The following is a 10,125-nucleotide window of genomic DNA, read 5'->3' as shown; positions in this document are numbered from 1 at the left end:
AAGTCTAGATGGTAGAAATAAATCAACATCAATTTGTCGACAAAACTGATACGCTTCGAAACACTTTATACAAGGAATAATACTAGCAGTGGTTTATTTAACAAACCCGTAAGTTGCGATAGTACAGTACGGAAATGGATCAACATCAATCTGTCGTCAAAATTGATTTGCTTTCTAAATCAGTTGGTGCAAGGAATAGTACTAGTAGCGTTTTACTGGATAAAGTAGTAAGTTTAAATAGTAGAAATGGATCAATCTATCGTCAAAACGGATACACTTGTAAAGAGTTCAATACAAGCAGTAGTGCTAGCAAGATTGCGTTTTGCAAACAAAATTGAGAGAATGGATCAAACATCATACTGTCGTCAAGACTAATAAATAGTTGAATGCAAGGAATAGCACTAGCAAGATCTTATTTTATAAATAAAGTCTAAGAAATGGATCAAATATCATTTTATCATCAAGACCAAAAAAGCTTGTAAGCTGTTGAATATAAGGGAAGAAGGGTAGCGATGTTATTTCGTAAACTAACAAGTCGAGATAGTAGAAGTGGATCAATTTGTCGTCAAGATGAGGCATCAGTTCAACGCCTATCTTTGTCTTCAATTTTAACTTCATAAATGGACTTTACTGTAGACAGCTAAATTGAAGAAACGGTAATGCTATCGCTCTCCTTAGGGTAGAAAACAAACCAATGTAATAAAACATGGATTGCACCGTTATGATGATTGATCACGTTTAGGCGTTGAGGATGAATTAAGTATCTTTTAAGATAGTATCTTCTTGTATTCAATTTCAATTCGATGAATATTGATGTATGGTCAATAATGGACATTGGCCGCAACTTCATTAATGCATTTATAGACGTAAATATAGCTCTTGTACATCTTCAAGACGACTTTATTTTGGATGAGTAGATTATGTGAAAAGTTGGCTTGAAGATTTCTTCTTTTGCTTCGAGAATACACCAACTGTAATGCTAATTTATTAACAAACATCGAAGTTGTCAATTAAATTGCCTTAATTGACTTTTAATATACTCTCGTTCAAGAATGGATTCAAGAAGACACATCCATTTGGATGAAAAGATGATTTAAATTATTGCCTTGAAAATTTCTTCCTTTGCTGACAATATACATCTGTATACATTCGCGTATATAAGAACGCTAAATGTAAACTAATTTATTACCCAATATGGAAACAGTCAAGTGAATTTCCTTCTTTGACTATTAGTATACCTTCGTCAATGGCGTTTAGAAGTATGGACGTAGACAAATCTTCTATGTCCTTCCATCTTCAACGCCAATTCATGTTTGACATGGAAAAGAATTCCACGCTTAGGCAAGCCAATGCCTATCTTGTGTTGTACGGAAAGAGCGTCTCAGAGGATAATTTCTTAATTAATACACTCGTATAATAGTTGAATAGCCTAGGCGATCTGTGTAAATTAAATTAATGTATTAGTATATAAAAGCGTTTCCACTATCACAGCTCGTATCAGTTCAATCTTGATCTCCTTGCTCTATATCAGTATTATCCTGGCGCTAAAAATTTTCCTCATTTCAGGCCTTCATGTTGGAAGGACTTGTAGAAAGAGTCCTCAGGTGCACCTGAAGTAATTCATAGCGATGGTTTAATCCCCGAAAAGAATTTTATTCTTGCCCTTTCCTCTTTCTAACTCTCACTAGGCTATCACAGGGAGAATTAAACCTTGTCCTTTTTAATGACATCAATCGTATTCACCCTGTTAACGAGAACTCCTGTTGTCTTGCTATATAATCAAGAGCGAGTTTGAATCGTTTGTATCTTCATCATAACGGCTTATGGCGCTACAATGGATTCTGAAGTACAAGGAGAAATAGAGCACGCATGATGCTGTAAACTGTTTCAACTTTCTTGCTATTCTCATTTACCAAGAATGGCGTTGGATCAGTCAACAGTATCGTCTTTGTAGGCACAGTAGTCAATTTATTGATGAAAGCAACAGGGGGAAAGATTAGAATAGTCAAATTAATAGAGTAATCATGTTCTGATGCCTATGGGTGCTGTTATATCATGAATTATTGCTACAAGATTGAACTTGGTGATGGGAAAGATTATGGCGTTGTGATTGGAGAAGGGAAAAACAATAATACGGTCGATTGATTTCTATTGCCTTCCATAACGATGGTGCAAAGTTGGAATGGATCGAGTTGATTTTATAATTCAATCATGAAATACTAGGATTGGACAAGCATTTCCATAGATAGAATTTACCTACTGTAAATCGATGAAAAATAGTCGTCTATTGGGTATCCATTTTCATAGAGATAACACACCGTGACAAATTAGTTCTATAGCCTTGATGATGAAGTTGCCATCATCAAGTCAAGTCTTAATTTTATACAGTAGAGTGGTAGAATTTTCAGCGAACCTAGACAAGTCTCCCTAATTTTCAGTATGAAGTAGGGTAGCATGGTGGCCCTTCTCTTTTGCTAAATTAGACATTATCATCTAGATCGATATAGACATATAACATCAATGGATATCATTCATGCTGACTGTAATCAATAGGATTACTAGACTTTTGCATTCCCGACCATGATCGTGTAGGAAAGATGACGAGTCAAATCAATAGTTGTTGTAGCATATTTCCTTTCTATCTGTTAACATGATGTTCACGGTTGGACCCATAGAGTTAGTTTTATAATTGAATCCTGCACAGCTTGGCTAAGACAAGTATTTCTAGTTTCAGGATTAAATAAAGTAGACTGGGATGATACTCGCCTTTCGTTAACTGGGCCATCATTGTCTAAATCGACATTAGTGGCTACTGTAGTTTCGACTTCCGTTGTATCCATTACCATGGTGTTCACTGTTGGACCGATAGAATTAACTTTCAATTGAATCATACATGGCTTCAATGAGACAAGTATTTCTACTCTCAAGAATGAATAAGGTGGGCAGGGATGGTATTCGCTTTTAATTGAATGAATCATTGTCGTCTAAACAGACATTGGGTAATTACTATAGTTTTAGTTAGGACGATGATAGACATGGATAACTCCAATTTTGCTTTACCCACCGTTCGTGATCATCATTGGCTTCTCTCAGTGCAAATCAAGCTTGATGGACTGCTGGTATTTTATTCCATTAAAATGATCAAAGTTGTCCTTATCCGATTGAGTAATAAAGCTGGAGAATACAATAAAAGCCTGGGAAGTAGACGAGTACAATGTCGAAATAGAACTACAAATTTCATCCTTTCCTTCTGCCATTACTAGTCCGTTAGTAAAGTATAGCAAGACATGAACAATATTGTAAGGATAGTAAGATAGAATGAAATTATCAACATACACCCTGCTGGTATCCATTACTGAGTAGATGCACCCCGGGCTGTGTGCTCATCCTTTCTCGGATAGTGCTAATAGGGGATGATTAAGCCAACATGAATAGCACTATACGCTAACGCTATGCTTTTAGCGCACCATTAATTCTAGAACAACACAGTGGATGGATTCATTTTTTTTCTTTTAGCTAGTGATTGCCATACCAATTTTAATGTTTGATTGTAGCTTTTGTCAACTAAAATATCTATTTCACATTGTGCAAGATACAATGAAGAGTCCTAGTTGTAGACAGTACTTTAACGCTTTTGAAATACTGAAAGTAGACATTAAGAGAACGATTGGCTTATCCTTACAATGGCCGAATTCTCATTGAATCGTAGACTTCCTACTTGCCACCTTACTTGTACTTGTAGAATGATACTGACTCTTTTAGATTAACTAAAACTAAATTAATTTTCGATTCATTCCCTACTTATCTTCCTCTCGTTACAGTCACAGAAAGTTGTATACTGATTCAGTATTTATTCATGTCTTCACTCATACTAGCAAGCATGAATTTTCAACGCTGAACGAGTGGGTATTTCCTTACGATTAGTAGCTACAGAACTATCTAATTGTCTCGAAAAAATTACGGCCCAATATACCTTAAATTCAATACCACTAGTCTTTATTAAAGCATAAGTAAGTTGATTAGGGAATATGATATTTCTCTGTTACATTTTACAATTATTTGCATAATTACTGTTCGTTAGAATAATAAAGTAAGGTAGATTGGATCCCTATTCCAATCAAGATAGTGTAGAGTAGAGGTATGCCAAGGAGAGTGAAAAGTATCATTCTAGTGAACGAGTAGTTGAAGGGACAACCTAATTAAGGATGAGAGGTGGAAAGTAAACTAGTCTAATATGGCAAAGGTAGCAGAAAGCAAACTTGCTGAGTATGCGAAAGGAAGTGGAAAGCAAGTAGTCTAGGTGAAAAGCAGTAGTGTACAAAAAGAAGTGGACAGCAAACTAGTGAGTATGCCAAAGGTAGTAGAAAAACAATTAGTCTAGATAATGGGCAGTAGTGTACAAAAAGCAATTAGTCTAGTTGAAGAGCAGCAATGGGAGGTAACTAACTTAGCTTACCAAGTGAGATGGAAAGCAAATAAATCGAATATGCCAAAGGGTGCAGAAAGCAACCAGTCTAACAATGAATAAGCGAAGGGTAGAGTAAGTAATGAGTTGATGCTTGCCAAGGCTAATGGAAAACAACTAGGATAAGATTCTGGTAAATCCATGGCTAAAATGACGGACGAGTATTGATTACCAGCACAATCAGACTAACCTAATGGGTACAAGGGTACGAAATAGAAATGTCTTCTATTTTTTAGTGGCTATACACAATTACGCGTACAATAATATGGAAAAGAATCTATAGGTTGGATTGTCCTGGAGGTTAAAGCACTGTAAGGCTATAATGGATATGTTAAAAAATATAACCTTGAAATAGTATTCAACTTGTGGGCGGCTAGAATGAATGAAAAACCAACAGGACTCTTGGGCATCCATCTATCTAAGTGAATGATCGATTGATTTGGTTACAGGCTATGATTGTAGTTGATATTTCACATGATTTGAGCTGTCAATTGATGCAATAGTATGGCAATGACATGATTAATTGATCAATCAAGCTTGATATAGTATTGATACGAGTATTCAAGGAGTATCCTAGTTTCTATCTGGTATATTAACATTAACTGATCTATAAAGGATGACCAAGGTAAATAGTGTGTAGGAAGTAGTATAGCCATAAAAATTTTGTCATCTTCAAGCACTTAAACCAACCTTTCCCAAGCGCTGTCTTGCCCTATGGAGGTTAAATATGATTTCCTTATTGATTGGACTAGAAAAAAATCATTATCCAGGCTATTCATTAGATAGAAAAGGATCAATGTAGTAAATAGTGCGTTGGTAGTAGTTTAGCAATGGAAATTTTGTCATTTTCAAGCACTTAAACAAACTTATCCCAAGCGCTGTCTTGCCCTATAGAGGTTAAAATATGATTTCCTTATTGATTGGATTAGAAAAAAAATCATTATCCAGGCTATTCATTAGATAGAAAAGGATCAATGTAGAACTCGTCTATGTTGAATTAATGATATAAAATTGCTGTATTAATAGCTGATGTCGCCTGGTCTTAAACGTCATATTAATTAGACAATATCTTCCATAATATTCTAAAAGAGAATTGGTTTCGGTGATACAACCATTTTATCTCGTCTATTTACTAGTGAGGTAGATGGAGTTTTTGTAGCGCTTGATTTATTAGATTAATGATCAATATTTCAACTATTTATCCTTGATTATAAAGATGAAAAATGACTCGTCCAATCATCATCAAAATGGTAGTCTTCATGTTGAGCAATACTATCTTTTATTCCCTATTGGGTGATATAACCATTTGATCTCATCTATTCACTAAGGAGATAGATGGAATTTTTCATAACACTGGATTCACTAATTATATGTCTATGATCAATATTTTAACTACTAATCCTTGATCAAGAGTATAAAAATGATTGCCCTTATGTTGAGGAATACCATATTTTATTCGCTATCGGGTAATCTCATCAATTCATCGATGAGATAGATGGAGTGTTTGTTAGGCTTGATTCTCTAATTGTTCATGTTGTACGCATCAACATTTCAACTACTGATCCTTGATCAAGAACATGAAGATTATTCGCCAAATCATCATCCATGGAAATGATTGTCTTGATGTAAAGGAATAGAATGTTTCATTTCCTATAAGGTGATTTCATCGATTGACTAATGAGATCGATGAAGTTTTTGTGACGCTTGCTTCATTATGTTATCAATATTTCAGCCGCTAATTCTTGATCAAGAACATGGAAATTACTCATCAAATCATCATCAGAATAATTGTCTTGAAGTAGAGAAATACTATTTCTTTACACGCTATCGCTTGAAGCGATGTCGCAACGGTGCCATGGGAAGGAAAGGATTATTTTTAGGAACTAGTGCCTTTGATTGACAATCATTTTAATCAACTATTTATTTCCATAATAATAAAGGCCCATTTTCAGTATTCTGACTGAATGAGAGCATGAAATAGAACGCTTCTTCATGTTTTCCTTCTTTGCTATTTAGATATTGACTTGATGTACTGATCACGAACTAATTATAGATTGCTTATGGCGATCTTCATTCAGTACAATAGGATAGTGGACAAAAAAGTTGAAAGTCATCGTTTATAAGAAATAAACATTTCAGTCAAAATTGAAATTCTTCCATTCTTTCTGATCAGTAATAAAGAGCGAGTTTTCTCCTTTCAATGAGTGAAACTGTGATGACTTCCTTATCGTCTATTAACTTGTAGGCAGTAAGGCGTTTTGGAAACCATCAAGATACCATTACCATCCATAGATTCAATTCGATAAAAAGCCCCACTCGCATAGCAATAACATTTTCCCATGACTTATTTAACTATTATTAGTTAATACAGAGCTGCTTTCTAATTGATCTATTCTATTCTCGAATCAATCATCCTCATAGTTTACCTTCGTTTTGCTTTTTGATCTATTGATTAGAATCATTTCAATATTTGCAAAAGAAGAAAGAATGAATGGCCAAGTTTTCCTGCCATCATTGTTAGCTGATACAATAGGAGCCACTTCGCAAATTTAAAGAATTAATTTGACCTAGGGCTGAAAATAAGTTAAAGTAGTTTTCATCTCTATTTTGAAGCAAAGAATATTTTTCAACCTTTCAAGAAATAATTATGAGTACCAAAGATTCCCATCCGCCGTCCAAAACCGCTAAATATGGACCTTCAGCTACCAAAGCAAGAGCGGCAGCACGGCGTGGGATATCAAGCAACGATAAAGTCGCCAAGACACCACAGAGTAAAACAACTCGATCACTAAATAGAAAGCCAAGCAGTAGAATGTCTCCCTTCACCGCTAAAGATCCAACAAAATCGGGTAAAGGAACTGTTTCCAAGGCTAAACAAACAGGTAATTATAGCCGTAATATTGCAAGACAACATCAGTCTGTAGTTTTCTCCTTACGATATCTCATCCTCAAGCGAATTGCACCTTTAATAGGGAATAAAGAATAAATCGCCTGTAGCCATCATTCATCATACGTAATCGGTAACTTTTTATTTTTACAGAGGAAATGAAAGCCATTCAAAAGAAAGTATTTGTTCGTTGGATCAACTATCAAATAGCCAAGGTATAAATTAATCACATCAACAACATACAATGATATTTATTGCAATCCTATTTTGAGTTCATTTTTATGCAGCTAGAGAGGTATAGACTAATTTTCTTGCTTTGCCATATCATGACTTGATATTCATACTGGTTAGATGTGTTGATTTCAACAAGATACTCATTTTATTTACGCCAGTCGAAAATGAGCTAAGGGTTATCACTGGTAGATACATTCGTAGATGATCTGTTTTTCCTTTTTATATGTATATTATTCCATTGGATTAAGAACATAAAACTTTATTCAATCATAGACTAAATGATAATTATCAAAGCTTGCGTATCTAATAAACTTATAGTCAAAATGTATTTTACAAACTTGATTTATTTGATAGTGCATGATTTGATTTTATGTCGAGTTGAAAGCCATTAACTGATCTTTACTTTTTACGAATTCACATTTCACTTTTATAAATCAATTTGTGATTGCTAAATTTTATGCTGTATAGATCTAGTAACGTTATCTTCATCAATCTTTTAGACTGAGAATCCTGTAGCAATTACTAATCTAATTAAAGACCTAAAGGATGGCAATATCCTCTTAACTTTATTAGAATTAAACACTGGTGAAAAGATGGTAAGTTACGTAACGATATTAATTTTGAATAGGATATTGGACTTGTATAGTTTACTAGAGAATATAAAGGTGTTGAAAGTCAATTCGTGAGCAATATTGGACTGTTATTGGACTATGAAATGACTTTCAATAATAATTAGTGATACCACGCCAATTTGCTAGTCAATGTTACGTGCCAGTTGTACTCTTTACATGTTTCATTTTTTGTCATAAAATGGAGCCATCGGTATTATTGCACAAGACTATTTAACTAGTGTTAAAGTGTGAAAATTAGTTACTTCTTTATAATAAGCTAATTAAGCACGCCAAAATATTTACTTAACAAATCTATTAAAGCATTAACATCTTGCTATAATTTCGCCTTTTAGCCTAGAGAAACTGGAAGACTTAGGATCAATCATATGTTCAATTGTAGTAAAGTTTTGGGTTATTTGCAGAAGCAGAAGGTATTCAAGTTAATTATTTTTCTTCAGTATAAATGCGATTTATTATGTTAGTGTTGTATTACAAAATCTTCATCAATGTAATGATATGAATAATATCTACATACCTTCGTAGAATTGTTTGCAGTATCATTTGTATATTAGAATAGAAATTAAGAGCTTGCCATCTCTATTTATCTAGATAAAAATTAGTGTAACAAGAAATGATGTTCCCGACGGTAAAGTTGATGCTATATTGTCTTTAGTGTGGAACATAATTCTTTACTTTCAGGTATTGCGATATACTGTTAAAAGTAATAAATAAGTCAGGTTACTTTTGACGTCGGTAATTCCAATTCATTCCTATAAATGATTATTGCTTTTATGTTGGAAAACAAAGATCGAAGGCCATTCTATTGAAAGATATACAACAAAAACAAAGATTGAAAGCCAAGTAGTTGATTCGAATTCTCTAAGAGGTTCCACTACACAATTGAATCAAATTGAGCCAGCAGAACAGCCAAAAGCTCCCATATTTAAGAAAGGAACAGGGAAGAAAGCTTTGTTGCTATGGTGTCAGGCTGCTACGACTAAATCATTGTAAAGATTATTTTTTAATATGGCAATAATTATTTGTGACATCTATTGAAGCAATTTGTGTCCGTTATCAAAATTCTTAAAATATTTGATTCGAATGTAAAAGTGATGGATTGGAATTTTAATTGCTCTTGTTTTTTTTTACCTTAATACCAATGGCTTAGGCCTGGCAGCTCACTGGGAGTTATAACCAATTTTACAACCGATTGGATTAATGGCTATGCTTTTATGTTTATCGTTCACAGCCTAAGACCTAATTTAGTGAACTTAGAGCAGGATATAGGCGATGATAACAAGAAAAATTTAGATAAGGCATTTACTTTACTGGAAGAGCATTTAAATGTCCCTAGGCTTCTTGAACCAAGTGGTACGTCTACTGGAATAATCCTTTCTTATAGATAGACAAATAATCTTCATAACTATGTATGCCTTTGTCTAAGTTCTAACGGCTTAATACATGTAGATGTTGATGTCGAGCAACCGGATGAAAAATCGATACTTACGTATATAGCTTGCATATACCGTAGATATCCGGAATTACCTAATTTAGCTACTATGATAGCTGATGAAGACTTAATTGACGATCAAAAGGTTATTCATATTATTATAAGTCACCTGGACATCATCTAAATAATACTCGGGACCTTTCATTCTTGCTATTTAAAATCGAATGTACAAACAGAAGATTACCTAGCTGCGTTTATGTAGTGTTAATAATGTTAAGATAGAAGTATTCATACATAGTAGAATTATAAAATTAAAATCTCAACCTTTGTACATACGGGTAGGTAACCAATGAATCCCTTCGAGGTCTTGAAGGTGAACTAGGTCGCCTAGTGAAGTGGATATACAATGCTGAAGAAATTTTAAGTAACAAAGAGAAAGGATTACATATTCCAGATGAAGGTGCCGTTGATGCCATTC

General features: G+C 34.1%; 1 protein-coding gene across 1 annotated transcript; it reads left to right on the top strand.

The window, feature by feature from the left end:
• Nucleotides 1–7,501: 7,501 nt before the first annotated feature.
• On the top strand, nucleotides 7,502–9,735 carry TRIADDRAFT_5338 (uncharacterized protein; the record flags this gene model as incomplete). The annotated part of the gene is made up of 7 exons (XM_002117343.1): nucleotides 7,502–7,567; nucleotides 8,087–8,182; nucleotides 8,551–8,628; nucleotides 8,807–8,918; nucleotides 9,120–9,204; nucleotides 9,375–9,568; nucleotides 9,665–9,735. Coding segments are annotated over 7 exons (702 nt in total), but the record flags the coding sequence as incomplete, so codon positions are not given.
• Between the last annotated feature and the right edge of the window lie 390 nt (nucleotides 9,736–10,125).

The sequence above is a fragment of the Trichoplax adhaerens genome, genomic scaffold (assembly GCF_000150275.1).
Source record: "Trichoplax adhaerens TRIADscaffold_23 genomic scaffold, whole genome shotgun sequence".
NCBI classification, from domain to species: domain Eukaryota; kingdom Metazoa; phylum Placozoa; class Uniplacotomia; order Trichoplacea; family Trichoplacidae; genus Trichoplax; species Trichoplax adhaerens.
The sequence above is the reverse complement of the archived record's forward strand: the minus strand, read 5'-3'. Positions and strand labels throughout refer to the sequence as shown.